At 43.0% G+C, this 25,783-nt stretch overlaps 1 protein-coding gene across 4 annotated transcripts in view; it reads right to left on the bottom strand.

Moving 5' to 3' along the window:
• Window positions 1-25,056, bottom strand: part of GPRC5B (G protein-coupled receptor class C group 5 member B) — a 52,674-nt gene extending 27,618 nt beyond the window's left edge. For 3 of the 4 annotated variants that reach the window (XM_075566037.1, XM_075566036.1, XM_075566039.1), the window contains exons 1-3: window positions 24,778-25,056; window positions 4,916-5,925; window positions 1,571-1,683 (exon numbers count right to left, since the gene is read on the bottom strand). In XM_075566037.1, coding sequence (XP_075422152.1) covers window positions 1,571-1,683; window positions 4,916-5,921 — 1,119 coding nt within the window. In that variant the 5' untranslated portion in view covers window positions 5,922-5,925; window positions 24,778-25,056. Of the gene's footprint in view, window positions 1-1,570; window positions 1,684-4,915; window positions 5,926-6,469; window positions 6,605-24,777 lie in introns of those variants that run through there. The other variant, XM_075566038.1, reaches the window with a different exon arrangement.
• Window positions 25,057-25,783: the final 727 nt, after the last annotated feature.

The following is a 25,783-nucleotide window of genomic DNA, read 5'->3' as shown; positions in this document are numbered from 1 at the left end:
CTATTTTAACAAGGGACCCCTATAAGCTTATCCCTGCCGTATTACACAGCTTTTCAGCACAGCCTGGGTTAAAGAAGTGCAGAGCCAGTAAACCTACACACACACACAGCTATTTCACCCGTGTTGACACTGTGCGCTCATTTGCATGTCATTACCGAGAATCCCTGGCTGCAGTGGAAGCACTGTATGCTGGGAGATAATGGGGAAAGGCAGGGCTGCAGACTTGTCTGAGACGTGTAAATGTGCTCACATGTGATATTTTTATTTGCTGCGTGACAATATATCAGCTTTTTTCACAGAACAGGGAGGTATCGATGGCTAACTATCAGTGTTCTAGATTGGGGCTTTGGCTTCATAATAAAAATAAGGAAATCAATGGGAGCTAAAGTCTCCCAAATTAGGAGCAAAACCAGTGCTAGTGCAAAAGTATTGCCCGAGACTTATCAAAGGGAAAAAAGCCTATTGTGTTCAATGAGATTCCTTTCCCTTTATAAATACGGCGCTATTTTCGGCATTGCTTTTTCAATAGTTTTGCAGCTGGGAGACGTTACATCCAGGTAGTGTGTGTGTGTGTGTGTTACTGTGATAGGTTCACACATAATATAATAGTATGTATCGATGTGTAACTGTGTACACACCTGTGTATGTTTTATGTTGTCCTGTGTTGGACACCCAGGTGAAAACTATACATAGTGTGTATATATGCTGGGGACGTCAAATAGGTACCTTCTAGAAGAAGATTGTACCTATGTGCTGTTGAAGGTTCATATATGACATATTTGGTGGTTACTAGATCTGTAAGACAGAAGAGCTTAACTCCAGTCCTAAAGCCCCCCCCCATCCCAACAGGTCAGGTTCTCATGATATCTCTGCTTCAGCACAGATAGCTCAATCGGTCCCTGCTTCAGCACAGGTGGCTCAATCGGAGGCTCGGTCAAAGACCAAGCTACCTGTGCTGAAGCAGGGACTGATTGAGCCACCTGCACTGAAGTTGGGATAACCAGACCTGTTGGGGGGGGCTTGAGGACTGGAGCTGAGCCCCCCTGCTTCAGTCTAGGAATAGTAAGATGCACAGTGACCGCTGGGACAGGACCTGTGTAGCTCTTTAACACAGTTTGAGTCATTCAACCTGCCATTACATGAACCCATTAGGAGCAGGAATATCAGCAACGCGTTGCTTGTCCTCAGTTTGTACATCTATTTGCATCTACAGCTGCAGGTATCATTAATAAATAACCGATTAGACCACTAGTGCGCAATCTTTTCAGTCTGCGCCCCCCTATCTGTTCTCCCCCCCCCCATCCTTACCTTGTCTCCAGCGTCAAACGACGCCGCTGGGTCATTTGATGCTGCGTTGCCATGGCAACGCACCACCGGAAACAAGGTAAGGGAAGTTGCAGAGGCGGCGCGCGCTCACCCGGCATTTAATTGACATGCTTTGGGGAAGAGTGCGGGGCCTCTATAACGGCTGCGCCACCCCTGGAAAAATTTGCGCCCCCCCCCGGATTACACTATGGGTCCTACGCCCAGAAAGTGGCATTGTGCTTGTTCATCATATCTCAATACTTACTGTCCCGCCATTCAACACAACGGCCATCTCAGTGGGCTGATACACATTGCTCCGGAAGGGAGCGCTGGGCCGGCTTCCCAAGCTTCCATTGCGAAATCCCGCCGATCTCAGGGCTGCATAACGGAACACAAAGGGCACGGAAATGGGATTATTGTTTACGGCATGCGATTGTAAAGCAACTGAATGAGAAACATAAAGGGGGTCATTCATTAAAACTATGATAGTGTCGATAGGGGCCCTGTCGCCCCGGAAACTCCCATTGAAGTCTCTGTGTCACGGCGCCCCGATCGGCACTATCAAAGATTAACGAATAACGCTCACAGCCTCTCAGGCATATTCACTTCGCATTGATGCTCTTGTATTCTAACCACAAGAGGACTTCTGGCAATGTAATAGATAACAAGGTCCTTTTCAGTGATGGCTTAAAAACAACAAAGCACCATTTGATTGAAAAGTGTCACATCTGTCTAGTAAGCTTTTAACAAGTCTCTACGTCCATTACAATGGGTTCCACCTTTGCTTTCCTGCTGAAATAATGTATCTGATTGTAGGTTTTAGGATTTCGGATACGCTGACAGTAATGGTCTGTGTGTGTGTTTCAATGCACATTCAATCATTTCCCAGAAGAACGTCAAATTAATAGCAGAGTTCTGATTATTCCCCAAAGTGCAGCCCCCCCTTACTAGAGACTGCGCTGAACCCCAGGGTTTTCTGTATGGCAAATTAAGCTTATTTTCAAGGTTCAATCTCTCTCTCTCTCGTAGACAGAAACCAGCGGCAGCAGAGAATGGGAGGCTACGGTGGGCCACGGTGGAGAAGCGGTTCTCAAGGCCTTCGGAGTCCGTCAGAAATACTCCCGATTCTCAAGTTTAAATGTTTAACCCTCCTACTAAGTTCTCCATAATTACCACTTGGATTGCAAGCTCTTCGGGGCAGGGACTCCCTTTCCTATTGTGACTGCCATGTCTGAAGCGCTTATTCCCACTGTTATATTATTATGTCACGTGTATTACTGCTGTGACGCGCGAGGTTCGTAAAAGGCGCTATATAAAAGGTATACGTACATCAGTAAAATAGAACAAGCTTATATTTCATACAGTAAACTTTATTATTTGATAAAGAATACTGCCCTGCCCCTCATGAGATCTGAACAGTACGTTACAATAAATCCTGCGTAGATGGGAGTATGCGCCATATTAACGACGAGACGCCTTATGCCCCATTCAAGTGAATGCGCTGTACGGCATCTTAAGGCTTAGCACTGTTTAGTAAATATGGACCTATAGTGTTAGCAGAATGCAGATTTCCTTTTTATTTTGTAATAAAATCTGGACCGACGAACACAATGAAAACACTCGGGCAAAATGCAGTTACCCTTTCATATAGGAAGGGTATTCCATGCACTGCACGCTTATCTTGTGAAGGCCACTCTGGCAGTGAAGGGCTAGGTCTGTCTTACACTGAGCCCCTTTTATAACTGCTAGACTGCTAAATAAACCATTGATACTGTATTTCCAAAATAGCCAGCTGCCCGTCAATTGCAATCTGCCAAGGCACATTACTAGTCCATCAATCCACTATCTTAATCCATGCTCTCTTCATACTACACCGCCATGGCAGACGTTTCGCTCTTCATACTACACCGCCATGGCAGACGTTTCGCTCTTCATACTACACCGCCATGGCAGACGTTTCGCTCTTCATACTACACCGCCATGGCAGACGTCTCTCTCTTCATACTACACCGCCATGGCAGACGTTTCGCTCTTCATACTACACCGCCATGGCAGACATGAAACATCACAACAGTCCGATGTAATTAGCCCATCAGGCCGTCCTCATTTCTAAGAGCCCCCCGTTTCTAACGTGGTGTCTGGAGCCTTTTCTAATGGATATTCATTTTATGAGTCATAAGGCAATTTCTCAAACAAAGGAAAACAAGGATTATTTTTAAAGAGCACTTTGCTACTAACACTGCTATTTAATGCTCCTATTTAACATGCTGTAGGAAATGCCGATCCCATTCATTTCAACGGAGCTAATCTCTTCTCCAGCATGGGAAAGTGGCTTCACAGCATGTTGTTGAGTTGGCGCCTACGGCCAGGATTTCCTCGAGGCGGTTAAATCCGCGCTATTTGGCATTAATGAGAACATCGTGGCAGGTATTTGGCATTAGGAAGAGATTTAACTGCCCAATATCCCCCCCCCCCCCCAATTTACCTAACAATTCACTGAGAATTATTGATGCTGTGCATTGCTGCGCTAATTTATTCACGGAGAATTATTGATGCTGTGCATTGCTGTGCTAATTTATTCACGGAGAATTATTGATGCTGTGCATTGCTGCGCTAATTTGCAGGCGGGCAATAATGGACGGGATCTCCGGTGACGGCCATCACCATTTCCGGCAATGGACATGTAAATAACAAACTTTGCCACCACAGGGTAATATAATAAAAAGCATCACAGAACTTATTTGATACTACAGGCGCTACCAGTGCAAATTAATTCCCTACAGACCCCTGCGACACCAAAAGGTTAGATAGAACAACACACAACACCTTCAAAAACAAACATAACTACACACTAGGAACATTATGTTTAAATCATATTTCAACATATTATGCCCTTTGCAGCCCACGTGCCCAGGTAGGTATGGCAAACCCAGTGCCAGCTGGCAGTAAGGCCTACTAAGGAATAAATACAGTCCCTACTCTCTAACGAACGTGGCCTTCCCATAGGGGAGTGTAAACTAAGGCCAGTTGTAAAGATAATAGGTGCAGTATTAGGAGTCATTTGGAGAGTGGATGATAAATTCACTACAGAAAGGTAGTTGATGACATAAGAACTATTTGGCCACAGTACATAGTGTGCACCTACAGTAAATGCTGTGAAACCTCACAATTAGATCACTGCAATTCGTTCATACAACCACAGGCGTAGCTCAGTGGTAATGTCTCGGCCTTTGGGAGGAGTGAACCCAGTTTGAACTTCAACTCTACGTGTGACCTTGGGCAAGGACTCATTGTGCCTCCAAAATTCTATGTGCAGTGCAGCATACACAGTCAGCACTATATAAGAAAATATATTATTATTATTATCATTATTATATATTGGCATACCTTTGTCTCTATCCCCAGCAGTTTTGTATTCCTTCACTGCACTAGCCTCCACCTACTTGTTCCATGAATCCACAACCCTTTCCATTAGGAAATGGTTCCTTGCATTTCCCCGAGTCTCCCACCCTCCAGCTTCAGACCATGACCTCCTGTTCTAACATTTCTTTTACTCTGGAACGTGCTTTCCTCCCGGACCTTGTCGATGCTGAGCAGCGGCTCCACTTACCCGCATTTTGTTCATCCATAGAAAATGCTTTATTCTCCATGTAGCTACGGGGAAGCTGGATGTCTTCCTCAAAAGGAGTTTCACGCATCCGAGGCTGAGATGTGTCAAAGTAATTTGTTGTGTTTTCTTGCGGTGATGGCAGAATGGTGCAATGGACCTCTATGATTGCATGGAAAATAAGAAAAACCCATCCACTGGTGATCAATGCGATTGCCAATGTGGGATCACTCCACTGGTCTATTTTATTCAGTTTGTCGTTACCATGCAAGTACATAGTCATCCAAGCTACCCAAATTAAAACCGATAGAAAAGTTGTAATAATAAGGCATATTCCATTTTTTTTCCATTTCTGAAACTTCCCGCACAGTGTAAAAAGTGAAAGGCCCAAGGCAATCACCATCAGAACCATGACATAAATCAAAGCCATGACAAAATCCATCGGTTCGTAACTGCAGGCCAACTTCTTCTCTCTGACAACTGTCAGAACAATCCACTCTATCGCAATGATGACTTGAACCAGCATAAGACATATCACGATCGCGACCAGATGCCACCCAGATGGACTTTTGCCATGCCGGACAAGTCTACGGATCCTCCAGGCTTGAGCTAGTAAGCATGAGAAACATAAAGAAAAGAGGACGCCCCATAAGAACCTCCTGGTAGAACAGATGGCTTCATCTTCCTGTATGATGAAGGCAAAGGCTAATCCAAACAGTCCCAAAGTTCCAAGGAGAAAGAGGAAATGTATTCCAAGTGGACTTTTCTTCTCTTTTTCGGTGATGAAAGGAAGCCTCACTAGCAAAATCAACATCAGCAGCAAGGTTGTCAACACTCCTGCTCCAGCAACAGCCTCCACCACTATTCCCCAAATGGCATCCAGATCACAGAGGTACACATAGCTTGGGAAGATATCCAGCCCGCAGCCTCTAGAAGTAGTTGAGTTTTCAGAGGACCCATAGCCAATTACAAAGAGAAGAAGTAAGACAGCAGCTGGATGGGTTTTCATTTTTCTGTAGAGAACAGAAGCAGGAAAAACAATTAGTTGTTTTATCAGCAGTATATGGACTATCTTATAAGAAACAATTAGTGCTTAGAAGCACTATAAACAGGGCTCCCTATTCGGCGCGCCACAGTACAAATGATTTATGACATGTAATTTAAAACATAACATTTAATGTTCATTAACTAAAAAGGATTGATCACTTAGGTAAGCAAATAAAACACCAGCTCTAGGTATTTAATTGATAAACCTGTCTGCTCGTATCATCAAAAGAAAGGCAACCTCTTGTTACAGATAGATGAATTAATCCATGGATATACACTTACTCCAGATTGTTAAAGGCAAACCAAGTGCTGTCCTCAATTCATATTTCCTTAAATATATACACAATTGATGATATCAGATTTAAACAAATCTGTTGCTGATTTAAAGATCTTGTTAAACCCCAAATTCACTTATAGTGGAAAAACAACAAGTAAATTCTCATTGCAGCCCATATAGACAAAAGCAGAAACAGCATCTGATCTGTAAATCATTCGTCTGGCTCCTATTACCTTAACCTTGTTTGCAGCCGGTTTAGACCACGTTGAGCTCACTGCTTCTACACCGCCTCACGGAACGCTGTACCCGAAGTACGTTTCGGTGTAAGACACACCTTCTTCTTGCAGCCCATACAGACAAAAGCAGAAACAGCATCTGATCTGTAAATCATCGTTTGACTCGCTTTAGTAACTCATTTGCAACAAATGTTGGTCTTGGTAGCGTCTTACTGCATACACTATCTGTTTCACTTTGATGTTTTTAACAAGATGTCATAGCAGAAAAGCGTCAAGCCTTTCGACATAGAAATATCAATGGGTATCCTAATTACTTTCTACACAAATTCACTTGAGTGAGCCGCAGGAAAAATGTTATCACATTGAAAATAAAGTCTGGTAGGTCTAGTGTCCGCAGCTAAACCCTCCTAATTATATACAGCTTTGGCATGCGGCACTATGTTATATATGTCCCGTGCACTTAGCCCTGCAAAATGCCACGGTTAAGGCAGACCCCAGGAAGAAGGTGTCTTATGCCGAAACGTACGTCGGGTACAGCGTTCCGTGAGGCGGTGCAGAAGCAGTGAGCTCAACATGGGCTAAACCGGCTGCAAACAAGGTTAAGGTAATAGGAGCCAGACGAATGATTTACAGATCAGATGCTGTTTCTGCTTTTGTCTATATGGGCTGCAATGAGAATTTACTTGTTGTTTTTCCACTATAAGTGAATTTGGGGTTTATCAGATCTTTAAAACAGCAACCGATTTGTTTAAATCTGATATCATCAATTGTGTATATATTTAAGGAAATATGAATTGAGGACAACACTTGGTTTGCCTTTAACAATCTGGGGTAAGTGTATATCCATGGATTAATTCATCTATCTGTAACAAGAGGTTGCCTTTCTTTTGATGATACGACCAGACAGGTTTATAAATGAAATACCTAGAGCTGGTGTTTTATTTGCTTACCTAAGTGATCAATTCTTTTTAGTTAATGAACATTAAAATGTTATGTTTTAAATTACATGTCATAAATCATTTGTACTGTGGTGCGCCGAATAGGAAGCCCTGTTTATAGTGCTTTTATGCACTAATTGTTTCTTATACAGGTAGTCCTCATTATCCAACGTTTCACTTTACAACGAATGGCATATCCAACGCTTTACAATGCAACCCTAAGGACCGTTTTCCGACGCCTGAATGCGTTATCCAACGCTCACCGCCACTGATTAACATGGGACTCACTTAACAATGGTTTCACTATCCAACGCTACTCCCAGAACCGGTTCCATTGGATAACTGAGGACGCCTGTACGTATTTCTCCTAGCCAGCACATAGTCCTTATAGAACAACTTTGAGCGGGGCTATCATGTATCTATTATATGGACTAACTTACCTTGCTTCAAGATGGAGATTATTTCCCCGTCTTGGCTTTTTATCTTTCATCTCAACACATACGGAGATTTAAAATTGCTATTCAAAGTCAGGACTCTATTATGATTGGAGTTACACAGCCAGTTCTGCAGTTAAAACTGGTTTCATTAGACGTATAACCAGTGGAGGGATTAACACATTTTAACAACCGCTTCTAACCTGGGCGGCGTCTAACAGCATCTCTCGGCATCTATTTCCCTTCTCAAAATGGCCACACAGCTCTACGTTGCCATGACAACACGCCGCCGCGCAATGTCACATAGCGTCTCGTTGCCATAGCAACTGATGTCAGACGATGCGGTTACGTCACATGGCGTTCCCGTTGGCATGGCAACGCAGCGCCATTTGATGCCGCGCGGTCATACTGAGAGGACTCGCAGGGAAATAGACGCAGGGAGATGCTGTCAGACGCCCCCGCTGCCCGACAGGTGAATGAAGGTAAGAGAATTAAGCACCGGTTCGGCCAACTTGTGAAATTTTAGTAACAGGCTCGCACGGACCGGCAGAATCCCACCACTGAGTATAACTGACACTCAACTGATGATCAAAGGCCCATCATATTTAAAGAAGCAATCCATGAAATAGTTTTTTTTTAAATAAATCAGTTCTGTAGAATAAGAGAATAATTACTACATTTATTTATTTATTTTTTATTAAACTCTTAATGCCATTTTTAATGAGTTTTAATATACTGAGCATCCTTTGATTTCCATAGCAAGTTTTAGCCCACTTCAAGATCTTTCTAGCACTTTCCTGGTTGTGATCATTTGTTGCCAATATTCCTAACAGTTTGAGCTGCAAACTGTAAGAATAGATAATGTTATTTTAGTAATATCAGGATACATTGTAGCTGCTGAGTTACACCGACTGAAGGAGTGATTGAAACTGATAGGCAGCCATTTAGTGAACCCTGGGAAGCAGGATCTTTACTGATGGCTCATGGGAGAACTAAATCGATCGGCGGCTTAGGTAATTAGTTTTCAATAAAAGGTAATCAATCACTGCATATATTAACAAAACAAAAAATATATAAATGCCGTTTGGATCGCCTCTTTAAGAGCATCACTGCAAATAGCACTAGTCTGTCTGATTAATTAGAAACACACTTTTTAATTACAAGTTAGGTCAATTTACCTTTTCACAATACCAACTCAAGTAATACTTTCTATTCTCATATTTGCCAGAATGTGGAATTCACTGGAGACTTAGTTTTTTTTTTTTTTTAATTAATTGTTCAGTGAGTAACACACAGATTACATAAAATTAGTGAAAAAGGTAGTTAAAACTGAGTTTTATATGTGCTACAATGCTTTTAATATGGTATTTCTAAGCCCCACCAGTTTTGGTTTGGCAGGTTGTGCTAGCTTACAAGGGGATTTGACCTACCCTTGTCCTTTGATATATCATTTGACTTATGTAGCCCCCTCTTGGATGGCTACAAGTTCCAATAAGAGGTTAATTGCCTTAAGGGGTTAACTGGGCAGGCTCACTCAGGTTCCGCTTTAACTGCCATGTGATATATGATGTCAGTGTAAGGGTATAAACAGCTTCACCCTATGTTCTAGAAGCAGGTTCTTCAGAGTCCTGACTGGGGTCCTCACTGTGAGTCCTGTCTATAGAGTTTATGTATCCAGTCTGCAGCTAGTTGTGTCTATGCTACTGTTTATTGTTTTCCAGTTTAGTAATGTCTTCCGATCATTAGCCAGTGCCTGTTAAAGGACCAGGAAGCCTTAGGCTGCGCTTATAGTGCCGGCGACAGCGTCGTCAAGCCAAAACAAATGCAATGCCGCCATCGCGTGCGCTTATAGTAAGCGCGGCGCGACGGATGGCCGGCTTGGTTGCGATCGCTGGAAGTCATCTCAATTTGATTTTTCCAGCAACCGTAGCCTGACGTCTCCATCGCCGGCACTATAAGCGTAGCTTAAGTTTGCAGGAGAAGGATGCAGCACTGTCCTCATAGGGTTGCCCCACTGTACCCCAGTACTCCTATTGGATTGGCTCAAATTGCTAGTTTGTTTCTCGCATCACTATCTCCCTGCAACCTATTACACTAAATCCTTATACAGCATCTAACTAAGTCACTGTACGTCCTCTAGATAGGACCAGAATCTACCGGACTGGAGGATGATATCCTTAAAGCTTTAATACTTTGCAATGTGTATATTATGATGAATATCTATGTAAACTGCTTCTGGACGTGAGTTCAATAAAACACACTTTATTTTATAAAAATTCCTTGCGCCATTTCTATACCACACTTTCATCCACGTCCAGCCAACACCTACCCACACCCCGCACCTACCCACGCCCCAGCCCGCACAACATCTATATGGCTGAGGGACTGATCATTTACTTTATTGACTAATCTGATGCAACACCATTCATAGCTGGGGAATGGGGGTTACACTAACTAATAAAGCACAAGGGAGGCAAAATTATTACAGAGCATTTGCAAATCTGTAAAGCTGAACCCTGTTATAATGCGGTGCACGGGTCCACATTATGAGAGCGCGTTATAACCTGGATCGCGTTATAACCGTAATCAGCGGTGCGAGGACTTACCCGGCATCTGCAGTTCTCTCCTCTCCCTGCATCATCAGGCTGCGTCCATACTCGCACTTACCTTTCGAGCGCAGAGGAGGGTCACGTGACCCTTCTCTGACCAATGACAGCCAAACAGTGAATATATTTTATATAATACACATGCAGGAATTGAACCCTTGACTCTATAAAGAAACTTAACTTCTACTGCACAGTATAGTCCAGGGAGATGTTCTTTATAGAATCAGATTCATCACACCACTCCTGTGGTGTAGCAGCTAGAGAATTGCTACCAGCATATGAAGGGTCATGGGTTTGATTCCTGCATGTGCATTATATAAAATGTATTCATGGGTTAAATTCCACATGGTGTAGGGGGAGGGGTGTGTTTATGTGTGTGTCCGTTCGCAATAAAGCATTGAATGTTATACAAAAACCCTTGGAGATGTTTTTTAAAATCAGAAGCCACGCTGAGACCGCGTTATAACCAGACCTGCGTTGTAGCGGTTCACGCTATAACGGGTCTGAGCTGTATTACATTTGAACCACATTCCCTTAACACATTTTCTTTCTAATGAATAATGTATATTTAAATGTGTTGTGATAATTTTTTTATGGTGTGTTTTTTTTTTAGACGGCCATCAATAACTCCACGGATTCCAATATTAAGAACTTCATACAATCCACAGACCAAACATTGCAACTACATTTAGGTAGATTAGACCAGTGGTGTGCAAACGTTGTCATCTGCGCTCCCCTGCCTGCTCTTCCCACTGCTCGTGCCCCCCCTCCCCATACCTTTTATCCAGTGCTTCTGACGTCACAACGCCACATCATGTGATTCGACGCCGTGCTGCCATGGCGACGCATCACCAGAAGTCGCCGGAGAGCAGGTAAGCGAGTATACAGAGGCCTCGTGCGTTCCCCTGGCATTTCATTTACATGCTATGGGGAAGCGCATGGGACCTCTGCAAGCGCTGAGCCCCCCAGAACATTTTGCGCCCCCCAGTTTGCAACAAGTCTATTCAATGACTTCTCGGTCTAATTTAAAAGTGACCTAACTGGTCCAAACAGTTTTAACCAGCATGGCACCGATGTCGTCTGGCAGGGATTGCATTAGAGGGGCAACAAATGATCAATATAACAAATAATATGTTTCTCTTCGGGAACACTGGATTTAAGCATCTCACCTGCTTATGTTTGTGTGTTTGACAAATAATGGCACCATAATTACATTGCATACAAAGGAACAAAGCAAAGCTAACAATATGGGTGTATGGCAAACAGTATCATCACCAAAAGATGTTCAGATAGCAAAAAAACCCTCAAAGCTTCATGAGTTTGTCACAAACTCTGCTACCAAGTCATTATTAATCCACTATTTCATTCAAAATATCAAGCATAACCATATGTAATATTTTTTCCTTCTACATGGGCCAGCAGCATATCGCAAGGTCCCTCAGGGACGCCTTTTCCTAAATGTTACTTTTATGTCTAAAGCGCTTCTTCCCATCATGTGCTATTTGTATTATTTGTTATTTATATGATTATCACGTGTATTACTGCTGTGAAGCGCTATGTACATTAATGGTGCTATCTAAATAAAGACATACATACATAGGCACCAAAGCGGTTATATATTTGTAACAGCGGAAGATACCACGTCTTTAAAAGGCTTGTAATATAGTACGCGCTGCTGCGCGCATGGTATTGCACGTGGCGTGGGCGTTTCAGTGTAGAGGGTGAGCGGTAACGCGTGCGGCTATGGGGCATCACAGCGCTAGGCCGCGCTGCGAGTGGTTCACAGCATCACGTGGCACAGCGACAGCGCGAAAATACAATCCTCTTGTACTTTCCCTGTGTCTGCCGCGCCATCGCTCACGGCCGTGCGTGCGTCCCTAGTATAGAAACGTCTGGCTAACACAGCTTGCGAGAGTGCGAGCTCTCCTGCTGTAGCACAAGCGATCTGTGCTGATAGTGTAGGAGGTGATGTGCGGGGGTGGGGGGCGTGGCCATGACATCACAGCGCCGGTTCACCGCGATTGGCTGAACCGCTCACGTGACACCGCTTGAAAAAAAGGCAACTTGTCTTTTTCAAAACGCGGTCGCTCCGTCGCGCGTGCACTAGGAGCGGCCTCAAGGGATCCTCCCCTTTGTGCTTGGCGCATGCAAGCACCAACGCACACAGCATAAGCTCAGCCTTAGTGGAACTCTGTAAACTTTGTTTCAGTTTTATCATCACTTTATTCAAGATGACGAATCCTCTTGTAACCAAAACTATTTCAGGACACGGTTTCCATGGAGATTGACGGCAAACAATGATGCGCTGTCACATTGCTTATCTCAACATCCACTTCCCTATTATTGTGTGAATATTTATATAACAGAAGTATTCTTTGTTTTGAATGGAGGAACTAGCCATTTTTGTTGTTAGAAACCCGGTCACAAAACCAGGTTACTGATCAAACCAAAATCAACAACTTTCCCTACGATTTTCCGAACTATTTTGGGCAAAAGCAATCCATTTTGACATTGAGGTTACACATCTGAAGTAAAGACGTAGGATGCTTATTTTTTTAACATGCTTTGTGCTTTGAAGAGGTAATTCTTGCGTTTTTTTTTTTAATTTCTTTTACATAGGATTGAAGCAGGGAATCAGCGGAACCTCATTAATTTCAGCTCCGGGGACCCCCTGCTTTCGGAGATACTTACCTTCGTAGTAGGTGCCGATAGGCGCTCCGGCTGGGTAAGAGCGTTCAGGAAATGGCCACTGTTTAAAGCTCCCACACCCTGTGAGCCAATAGGAAGCTGTGACATCATCCAGTGTGGCTTCCTATTGGCCCATGTGATGTGGGAGCTTTAGAAAGCAGAGAGCTTTAGAAAGCAGAGAGATACCAGCATCCCCTACGGAGGTCAGTATCTCGGGAAGCAGGGGGTCCCCAGAGCTCAAATTAACGACATTCAGCTCCGGAGACCCCCTGCTTCAATCCTATGTTAAAAAACACAAAGGAAAAAGGTGCCCGCTTGGTCCGCTCCTTTAAGAGATTGGTGGGCAAAGTAAGATCTGCTACAAACTTCCCCCGAATCACACATTGCTCCGATGCAACAATAAGGCAACATTTTGTTTCCGCGTCGGACTCGGGCAGGAAATAAGTGTACAGAAAAGGGTCACGGGGGAAGGGGAGGAGCCAAGGTACACAGACGAGTAGGGTGGGGAAGGGGAGGAGCCGAGCTACACAGACGAGATGGGGGGGAAGGGGAGGAGTTGAGCTATATAGACGAGTAGGGAGAGGGGCTGACTGAGCAATATATATTGTACCATATATACATGTATATATGTAACCAATTTTTGTGCTAAACTTGTCAAATTATATATCTATGTAATGTATAATAGTCGTTTACCATCACAGATTAAAAACACACACATACACACACATATTGTAATACCATCACTGTCCTCTAGGTGCTGGAACAGTGCAGTTAGGGAAATTTTCACCTCTCAGAGTTAATCCTCCTTAGAAGCAGCTAGTTCAGCTGTTGCCTAATTTGGAAGGCTGAAGTCCTGATTGCTCATGGAGTTTTTAATAGTCAGGAAGTGACTACACAGAGCTGCCATGATGCCAGAGAGATGCCATGTGTGAGAGACACATGCTGAGAGATAGAGTGAGAGATTGCTGTCCCAGAAAGGGGGACAGAGAAGTGCTCCTCGGGAAAGAAGGAAGACTAGCACAGCCCTTGACAGTGGAGAGTTTCTCTGAGATCACGTGGGGCCGAGTTCCCCTAAGGAAGGAAAGGAGGAGAGACCATGCTGAAGCGGGGACGTCTGCTCCAATGGACTAACAGATAAGGAAAACCCTTTATTATTGTGTGCAGAGACTATATACATTGTTGCATATGCCAGGGCATGTTTTAAGCAGGGAACCAGTTTAGTTGGCCAGCTGTGATTAGAAAGTGCTGAAGCCAAGTTTAGTTATTTTACTCAACGGGAATAGTATTTTATGATTTGTTTGACTTAAAAAGGACGGTGGGCCTGTCATCATATGATTTAATCCCTGTAAATAAACCCCATATAAAGAAATACAGTGTTCCTGCCTTAAATTGGGACTTAGAGACTGCAACGTGGTGTGGACATCACATATATATATATGTGGTTTATTTACAGGGATTAAATCATATGATGACAGGCCCACCGTCCTTTTTAAGTATATTTAAATATATATATACATATACACACACATATATACATATACACACACATATACACATATATACATATGATATTTATGAAATGAGAAGTTACCATGTAACCAAATCCTATTTATTTAACATGTATGAAGACTACATTTATTCAATGATATTTCACTTAATACATATGTAACACCCCTATTGCCCCCCCCACTTCCCCCGCCCCCGACATGAAGGATAGGTTGTACATGGAAAAATGAAGGGGTTAGTGACAGTCTCTGTCTTTTGACAGGGTTTATACCTGTTCAAAGGTGTGTAGCTCAGCGGTTACCTGTGCATCTCAAGGTAAATGGCGAGTTTGTGCCAGCTTGTGTAAGGAAGTTGGTGAACAGAAAAGGGCACCAGGAACTTTGTAACTTGTCTTTATTTAGAACCAGCAGCATTGTCTAGACAACAGGACTGGGTTTCAGTATACAACTTACAGCATCCACAATCTCTTGCATTGCGAGTTAGTTCATCCTTGATCCCTACTTAAATCTTGAGAATGGAACCCTGCATAGATCCACCCCAGGTCCCTACCTAACCCTCGAAATGAACTGCTTCCTACAGCAATGTAGATTCTTCTCTGCACCTCTTACAGGGCCCTTAATAATGGAATACTGTTCCTACACTGGAAACAAATAAAAGATGTTGCCTGCTGCTTTACAGGCTAGAAGAGCCTGGAGACCTCCCTGATGGTATTTAGAGTCTGGGTCTTTCCTGGTGGTAATGGGATAGAGATCTGATTCTACTACCTTACACAATTTTAGTATCAGCAGCAAAGATGGAGACTTTGCCCTCAATGCAAACCTCAAAGTCATTAATAAATAAGTTAAAAAGCGGGGTCCCAGTACCAATCGCTGAGATACTCCACTCACAACCTTAGCCCAACCAGAAAAAGTTCAATCTATCACAACCCTCTGTTGTCTTTCAACCAGTTTTCAATCCAGGTGCATATATTTTTACTGATTACAATTTGCTTTATTTTGTGCACCAACCTCATGTGGAACCGTATCAAAAGCCTTTGCAAAATCTAAGTAGACCACATCAACTGCATTACCCTGGTCTAAATTCCTACTTAGCTCCTCAAAGAAACAAATAAGGTTAGTTTGGCAAGATCCATCGTTCATAAATCCATGCGGACTATTAATAATAATGTTGTTTTCCATTAGGTATTCCTGAATATTATCCCGTATTAAACCTTCAAGTAGTTTCCCCACTATTGAAGTCAGGCTTACAGGTCTGTAATTCCCGGTTGTGATCTAGCTCCCTTTTTAAATATAGGCACCACATCTGCTTTAGACCAAATCTTGTGGTACATTAGGGCCCCGGGCATGTGACGTGTTCCGTTCTAAGGGCCCGCCGCAAAGCAAAAATTGCCGGAAAGCGGAACCGGCGAATGTCGGTGTGTGCGCATGTGTAGACCGGCAATTCGCCCTTCTACGCATGCGCAACCCACGAAATCCCCTCATTCTGCGAATGCGCGACCTCGAACCGACCCATTCTGTGCATGCGCTGATATCGCGGCCCCCTTCTCAGTACCGCCATATCGGCGGATCGCCGAAAAGCGAGGCGCCGAGAAGCAGGGCCTTGCTGTACTGAGCCTGTGGAAATGGAGTCCTTGAATATTAAATGTAATGGTTTTGCTATTACTGAGCTTAACTCCTTGAGAACTCTTGGCTGTATGCCATCGGGGCCAGGTGCCTTATTTACTTTAATTTTTTCAAGCTGCCTATGAACTTCTTCCTCAGTTAACCAGTTGTTCATTAATATGGAGGTTGTACCTTCCTCCTGCGGCACTACTATTGAAATTGATTCTTCCCTGGTAAACACAGAGGCAAAGTATTTGTTTAATACCTCTGCTTTTTCCTTATCTCCAATAATCTGCCTACCCATCTCACACTGATAGGGTCCTACAGTATATTTTCTTTTCTCATTTTTTTGTTATTAAAAGGTACTTAAAGAACTTTTTAGGGTTAATCTTACTTTCTATTGCAATCCTTTTTTCATTATCCGTTTTTGCTAATTTGATTGCCCTTTTGCTATTTTGCTACATTCTTTATAATTCTGATATGCTGCCTTCGTCCCTTCTAACTTAAAGAATCTAAACGTCTGCCTCTTCTTTTCAATTTCCTCCTCTACCTGTTTATTTAACCACATTGGTTTTGACTTATTTCTTTTATACTTATTACCCAAGGGTATGCACTGATGATTGTGCTTTTCTAACAATGTTTTAAAGACTGCCCATTTATCTTCTACATTTTTCCCTACAAAAACATCATCCCCAATGTATTACTTGTAGATTAGTCCTCAGTTTATTAAAATCTGCCTTTCTAAAGTTTAATGTCTTTGTTGAACCCAAGTAATCTGTTGTTTTTTGATCATTTATTTCAAAAGCAGACCATATTATGATCACTGTTACCCAAATGTTCCAGGACTTGAATATTTGCTATTACTTCTACATTGTTTGATATGACCAAATACAGTACTGCCCCTCTCCTGGTTGGTTCCTCAATAATTTGGGTCATATAATTGTCTTTAGCACCCCAAAAAACCTGTTTCCTTTTGTTGTAATGCTAAACTCATTGCCCCAGTCTATGTCTGGATAATTAAAATCACCCATTATGCAAACATGACCTAGTTTCGATGTCTTCTCCATTTGCAAAAGTATTTTAGCTTCCTCAATCTCACAGATATTTGGTGGTTTATAGCATATTCCCACAAACATTTTCTTTATACTTTTACCTCCACTGCTAATTTCTATCCACAAGGTCTCGACATTTTCATCATTCCTTCGTAAACATCTTCCCTTATTATAGGTTTTAGATCCGGTTTAACATATAAACATACTCCACCTCCTCTTCTATGTGCTTGATCCTTCCGAAAAAGGGAATAACCCTCTAAATTAACTGCCCAGTCATGAGTTTCATCCCACCATGTTTCAGTAACGCCTATGATATCATACTGCTCCCTTGCAGCTATTAATTCAAGCTCCCCCATTTTATCTGTCAGGCTTCTTGCATTAGCAAGCATGCATTTAAGTTTTTTTTCAGCCTGTACTATAATCTTATCTGCTTCTTCCTTTATGCGCCAACTTGGTTTAGTCTTTAGAAGTTTTCTAGTATTACGAGTGTCTCACTGCTTGTCAAACGCAGCCATTCTACCTCCATAACCCCTTGTTTCCTCCTCTATGCTATTTAGTTTGTTATCTGTTTCATTCCCCTCCCCCCTCCATCCTAGTTTAAAATCTCCTTCAACCTTTTTAACATTCTCCCCCCTAGCACAGAAGGTCCCTCTCCATTGAGGTGCAATCCGTCCCTAGAATAAATGGCACCTCTCCAAAAAGGAGTCCCAGTGCTCTAAAAACCCTCCTTCCTACACCACTTTCTTAGCCATGCATTAACCTCCCTAATCTCTGACTGTCTCCCTGCGGTAGCGCATGGCACTGGTAGTATTTCAGAAAATACTACCTTGGAGGTCCTTGCCTTAAGCTTTGGCCTAAATCCCTGAAATCATTTTTTAGGACCCTCCGTCTTTCTCTAACTTTGTCATTGGTGCCAACATGTACCAAGACCGCCGGATCAATCCCAGCCCCTCCCAACAATCTGTCTACCCGGTCCACAATGTGCCGAAGTGGAGCACCCGGGAAGCAACAAACTGTTTGGTTCATGCGGTCATGGCAACTGATTGTCCTATCTACCTTCCTAATAATTGAGTCCCCTACCACCACAATCTGTCTTGGTATCTGAGCATCCTGAGTCCTCTCTGTGCTGGAGGAACTATTCCCCTGGCTGCTAGAGGAATCAGTCTCCCCCACCCTTGCCATTTCTGCCCTGACACTCCCAATATCTTCACTCAACATGGCAAATATATTGGGATGGGTCAGCTAAGAACTGGCCTGCCTCTCCCTTTTGCCCCTGATTCCCCTTCTAACTTTTACCCAGCTACCTACCTGCTCCTCACTAACAGCGCCACCATCTTCACCACTAGTCGAAGCAAGGGCCTGCGCAGTGGGCACTAAACCCCTTTCAAGATTGTAAATGTCCCTCAATATTGCAAGTTGCCTCTTCAGATCAGCAATCTATGACTCCAAAGAGACCACCCGCTCACACCTCTCACAGCGGTATGCTCCTTGGAACAGCTGCTCCAAGTGCACATACATGTAGCAAGATGTGCATTGAGTGGCATTTTCAATCCTGCTCATTGTAGCAACTATGAAGTTTATAAGTACTAACAATAAACTGTACTTCAATATACTATACCTTGTTTAACCCCTTCCTTGTTCAAACTGCTTCTAGTTCTAACTGCACACTTAATACAACCAGCACTTGAAATCAACAAGCCACACAGATCAGGACACTCAAGCTATCTTTATTTATATAGCGCAATTAATGTACACAGCGCTTCACAGCAGTAATACATGTGACAATCATAAATAACCAATAATACAAATAACACATAATGGGAAGAAGCGCTTCAGGCATAAAAGTAACATTTAGGAAGAGTAATCCCTGCCCGAAGAGTTTACAATCTAATTATTGGATTGCCAATATTTGGAGTCAGGAAGGAATTTATTTATCCCCTCATGAGATATCTGGATCAATATACTGTAAGTACAAATATAGGATAGAGAATCGGCCATCTAAATTTAGCATAGGTTGAACTTGATGGACGCATGTCTTTTTTCAACCTCATCTACTATTTAACAATGTAACTATGTAACTACTCTGTAACTATGTAATCTCTGTCTATGCAACGATTGAGCAATGGCTACAAAATACAAGGGCTGCATTGTTTTGATCCACTTTGACAAAACCATACAATATGCAGACCCAAAAAACCTTTAATCTACATTAAATATACTAGAGTTTGTATGTACTGCAACACTCCCTCCCTTCCCAGACAAACCATCACACATTAACAACTGTCTCTCAGGGTACACAACATTAGAAGTTTGTCTATTAAGCTCCCGCCCCCCCCACCCCCCCTTTCTGCATTTCAATGTCTCATTGTCTCTTCAATAGCTCTGCACACAGGCACATTTAACTTGATGCAGATGAATGGGCTCAATGCAATAACAATGGCTCTGTAGTTTCACCACATCACTGCTTAAAGGGGGTGTCACAGAAACCTCTTTTTATGAAACATTTTGGTTCTGCTGTTTTGCATTTGAATTTTAAAAAAGGGATTACGTTGAAATACCAAATCTTACAATGATCATTATTTATTTTTTGGGGTGAAAAAGTACAATGTTGAAACAAGCATACACAGTGTAACCTCACGTTAAGGTCTACATCTCTCTGCCTTACCCAGCCACACTTACCTAATTAATGATTTCAGCGTGCTGAGGACACGTATAGATTTGATCACCTTATCACTAATAAATAATGAACTATCCCTCGCATCTTTTCAACGTATTTCTGATAACCAAGCAGTAACACAGGAGGGAGAGGGAGGAGGGGGTACGATACCTTTTATTGGACCAACAAGTAGTTGATATGTTACAAGCTTTGGAACCTCTCAGAATCCTTCATCAGGTCTCCCTGACCCTGAGAGGTGGGAAAGCTTGTAACATATCAACTACTTATCAGTCCAATAAAAGGTATCATACCCCCTCCTCTCCCTCCTTTGTTACTACATGGAAGAAAGGACCAACCCGGCTCCCCACCCTTCTTTGCTTAATAAGTAAGCACAATCTGCTGGCTGGCAGTCTTCGAAGTACGATCTACTTTGCATTTGTGTTTAATGCCCATTGAAATAGGTTCCTCTTACACGACTGGTAGGTGACTAACCCTACCACGCAGTGGATTCCCCACCAGAATTGTGAGGAAGCTGACGATATGTGGATATTCAGGAGGCATAAATTAGCAGCGTCTGCCAATAGCATTACATATGCGTCTAGAATGTATGTGCTATATCCCATCCCAGAGGTGGGCTTTTTATCCGCATCTCAGATTCGCTGGAGACATCTGCTCCCACAATGATGAATAACAAAGAATACCTGCTTAGTATGCAGGAGAAGCACCGATTTCTTTTCTCTGCCCCGCACACTTTGACTCTTTTCTTGGCTCGAGGTCTTAGATTCTATAGAAATTCTGACCCGGTTCACAGTGGGGTGGGGGGTGGTTAAGAACACTAATCACTGCTGCATTAATAACACAAGGGTTTGATATTGCAATGCACTGCAGATCAGCGCCTTTCTGGCACTCAAACTGTCCAGATTGTTTAGCAATGTTGTGTCTCACACACTAAATTGGCAATCCAATTTAGCGTAGGAAAAAAAATATGCTTTGTAATTACCTTAAGCAAATGTAATCACGTCTAATACATATGTTTAAAGTTCTGGTAACCCAATGCTGGCACCATTAGCAGAACATTCTCATTGCCAATTTGGGATGGATTGCAAACATTAGAACCTGAGAGTTTCGGAGGGGGGTAGTGGGTGGTGTTATGGTCCTAATGTATGGGGGATCATTTATCAAAGTCTTACGACTGTTAAACCTGGTAAACCAGGGCAAAACTAGTCAAGAATATCCCATTAGTTTCAATGGGAATTATCTACTTGATTACATTTGGTGCTTTTATTGACCTTGTTTTGCAGACTGGAGATTTGGATAATTAGCCCCCTATATTCCTCAACAGTGTCTCCCTTTTCTAATCCCAAAGACCCCTGTTGGGAAGTGGACATTGGTACATTTACTAGTCAGTCTGCCCTGCCCCCCACCCCAAAGGGTTCTTTTAGCATCTGACTCACGTACCAATTGCTTACCCAGCTGGAAAATACCTCATATAATTAAAGATGTTAAACATCCCTTCTACAAAATACATCATCCTGTAGCTCAGGGGTTTAAAACTCCAGTCCTCAAACTCCCCCTCCCCGATCATGTTTTACGGATATACCTGCTTCAGCACAGTGGCTCAATCAGTGGCTCAGTCTTTGAATGCTCCACTGACTGAGCCACCTGTGCTGAAGCAGGGATATACTTAGAACTTGACCTGCTGGTGGCCCTTGAGGACTGGAGATGGCCAGTCCTGATCTAAGGGTTTTTACATTAAACATGTAACAGCATTTCATGCAAAAATCAGAGTTTTGGTCCCAGCTTGGACCTTTTGTCTTTAAGGGCCCTGGTGGTGCTGAAACGTTGATCTTCAAATAAATCCTCCCCTTATGCATAAGACCACGCGAGTGCCGTTCTCTTGCTTATAAATTGAGCACTGTTAAACCTTTTTGCTCACATCCGGCAATGAAAGGGCTAACCCAGGGGTGGACAACCTGTGCTGAAGCAGAGATATCCTAAAAACCTGCCTGATAGGCATTCTTTATCCAAGTTAACTTGCGATAATGAATTAACCATGCTCTCTCAGGCAGAGATGTCCTTTCCTGGATTTGATGTGCGTTACATTTAATCGCATTATAATTCCCTGTATTGCATTGTCTCTTCGGTAAAGTGTTGTGTACGCTGTTAGTGCTATACAAATAAAAAAAAATTATGCATAAACAATGACTGGTACGGTTTTGAAAATACAAAATACCAACACTGGTTTTCAGAAGAAGCTGGCTTGTTGTCCACAAAGTTTGTTTTTGTTCACCTGGAAAGACCATGTGGATTTTTTCCTGACTGGTAATGAGCTGGTGTGAAGGTTTCTGATTGTGCCACATTGTCTCTGTACAATCTCTCTCTCACACAATGGGGAATTCATCCAGCCAGTTACTACAAAAAGTTTCTCTATGGTGTGCACAGCTAACCCTGATCACTGGAAAATGTTACAGACATTGGGTACTCTGGTTTATGGCAACACCCCACCCATTGTCTTACATGATTAGCTCATTAGGGTTGCTTTTGGCCCAGAGTAACTGGATCCCTTTAACCCTTTGCTGTGAGAATAGCCTGCAACTGCTTAACCCATTCAACATTGCATGGGCCAACACAGAAGGCGTAACTGTATGTTGGATACACATGATAAACTGTCACTGAATTAAACCAAGCAGAGTCTCCCTAATATTGTGTAATATGAGGCAGTTACCATTTGTGTACCCTAAAATCAGCCCTGTTTACCCATACTTTCCCAGCAAGAGCAGACTGACCAGAAGGAACCAGTTGGGCCACTCTAGGCAGTGCAGAAAGTTGCATTTTGGTCTCTGAGAAACATCCCTTCTGCATGTATAATGAGAGGGTCTTTGGCCTGAGCACACAATAGAAGGAGATCCCCACAGATTGAAGGAAATAAAGAGAGAGGGTTGGTGGCTGTATCTTTACCGCCACTCTATATTCACCAATGGTCCTACCTTGGAGGAACTCAATGCAACATTTTTGGAACCTATCAAATTGTATATGCTGTAACATATAACGATTACGAGTATGACTACAGTGTACATCAAGTCCTCTAAAAGCTGGAAAGCCAGTGTCTGGAGGCCCCCTTTCAAATGGCGTATGCTGTCATATGTAAAGCAGAACTGAGTATAACTATACACCAAACTATCACAAGCTGCTTTTACTTAGAAGTGGAGACGAACCTGCCCATTCCCATCCCATGAAAGCCGTGATGGCTATCACACAAACCGGACAAGCGTTGCCTGCCTTTGAAGTGGGCGAACCCAATGTCAGCAGCATGTGACCTTGGGCACTACACATTAGATTGTAAGCTCAATGGGGCAGGTACTTATGACAGATTCTATGTACAACTTTGCACATACTGCTGTGCTATTTAAGACAATAATAATCATATATATCATTATTATTATTACACCTGGCAAGGGTGACTGTGTATATACTGCAGGTAATTTAACCCATTTACTACCAGAGCCAGCACCACATTGCTTTGCTGGCTCTCCTAGCAGGGAAAAGGTTAGGTTACATGTTTTCCTAATCTGCTTGTGATATACACAGTATGACTACACACAGCATCCTGTTTATTTTCATTGGAAGCCCCCACCATGAGTTTGTAGCTGTGTGTGAATATGCATTGCAGTCTAGTACAAGTTATATACGCTGGTCTGTCATCATGTTACCCCTGTCCTTTGCTGGGAAGGTTTGCTAGCATACCGTGCACCCCCCTGCACCCCCTGCGTGTTCCATTCTCAGATGGTTCTATGCTTGAGCAAAGCAAACACTACTAGAGTCCTATTTACTTTACTATTCCGCATGCTTATGTTGTGCCCACAGTAGCACGGATGTATTCTCTATTTTCTACGCTCATCCACAATCACTGTGGCTGGTGTATATTAAACGAATAACCCACATTGAAAAAACAAAACAAAAATCAACCATTTCCATCCACTGCATCCTCCTTACTAAATGCAAAATATCCACAATATACAGTGTACTTTGTACAGGTTTGGCATGCAGGTCACTTTAACCCTTTCACTTTTAGAGAGGGCAATTTGCTACATGCTCCTCAGGCAGTTAAAGGGTTAAACACCTCCCCTCTCCCCCATATGTTTTCATTCATTTTTGTTTTTTTTTACTGCTGAGAAATAATGCCCCCGCCACCTCCAGCTTGGAAATCTTTATCTTCCAAACTTGCAAACTACTAATCAATAGTATAATGATCTGGAATGCGCAATCAGAAACAGATGATCTGCTCCAGCAGTTATTTAAAATAACAATATAAATATATATCCTTCTATAAGGCTCTGTGTTTTATGAACGTTCTGTATTATTTACTCCCTCAATTCTGATATTTAATACACCTAATCTGTGTGTGTGTGTGTGTGTATGTACTAATGCAGGGGGGCTCAACTACAGTCCTCAAGCAACCCCCCCAACAGGTCAGGTTTTCAGGATATCCCTGCTTCAACAGGAGTCTCAATCAGTCCCTGCTTCAGCACATGATTGAATTGGAGGTGCAGTCTTTGAGCCACCTGTGCTGAAGCAGGGATCTCCTGAACACCTGACCTGTTTGGGGGTCGAGGGGGGCTTGAGGACTGGAGTTGAGCCCCCCTAAACTAATGTATACAGTATGATTGCATGGTTTAAGTAATATGTCTGCAGCATCTTGCAAGGCAGATGCATTTTCTTCTGCATGCCCCTCTATACACCCCACAACTCCCCTCCCCTCCCCCCGGCTCTTTGCCATTGCAATCACACACACACATAGGACATCAGCATGAAAACGCAACTCACAGTCAGATGTGGGATCACAGGCTGTGCAAGGGGGGGTCTTGGTCTTAGGCTCCCAGGGAAGTCACATCTCTGCATCAGCTGGGACCCCAGAGATCTCACAGAGCAGAATACAATCCTGTGGCTGAATGCAGCAGACTTAATCCCCAATTTGCAATGACCCAAAGGGGCTGACTCCTTTACCCCTGTTTCTGAGTGAGCCCACAAATTGGGAGCTGGGGAGAAGAGTCTCAGCAAATGCTGACACCTCTACAGTTTGCTGCAGTACCAGGGCTGCCCGAAGCCCCGCCCACTAACATTAAAGCCACGCCTTCTTTCATGACGTCTACACCCTCTGGTCTCATAAGCATGTGGAGCATGTATTGCCTTGTGTGTGTCTGGCTCATACCAGGAATGGATCATTATTGATGCAGTTAAACATAGCTCACCACTCATTGGGATTGTTCTGTTGTTGTCCAAAGTGGCACTGCAGCTAGAAAAGGGCAGGGTAGTTGCAGCAATTATTATGAAGTTGGGTAATGGCTTTAGTTGAAGGCACCATCTACTAAGACAGGAGTGTCCACCTCCTGTCCTCAAGGGCCACCAACAGGTTAGGTTTTAAGGATATCCCTGCTTCAGCACAGGTGGCTCAATCAGAGGACTCTGTTTTTTTTAATGTAATCAGTGGTGTACTGTAGTATTAGATAATACTGCATTAAATAAAATATCCACTCCTTATGCCCTATTTTAACGATTTGCAGTGTATTACGCTTCCTTGAGTTGCTATAGCAATCATTTAGGAAGTCGGACCACTTCCTCTTTTGAAATAGGCAGCCATATTGTGTGCCCTGAGAAGCAGGATCTTTGCCGATTGGTCACAGGAGGACGGATCGATCGGCAGCTTAGATAACTGCATCGCCCTAAAGGCAAAGAAATACTGCATTTATTAAAACAAAATTTAAAAAATCAGTAATAATACTTTACTTTTATATGGCATCACTATTCTATGCAAGGCTGAACATGAAATAAT

Source organism: Ascaphus truei, chromosome 11 (genome assembly GCF_040206685.1).
Source record: "Ascaphus truei isolate aAscTru1 chromosome 11, aAscTru1.hap1, whole genome shotgun sequence".
Lineage (NCBI taxonomy): Eukaryota > Metazoa > Chordata > Amphibia > Anura > Ascaphidae > Ascaphus > Ascaphus truei.
Note: the sequence above shows the minus strand (reverse complement) of the source record. Positions and strands in the feature narration are given on the sequence as shown.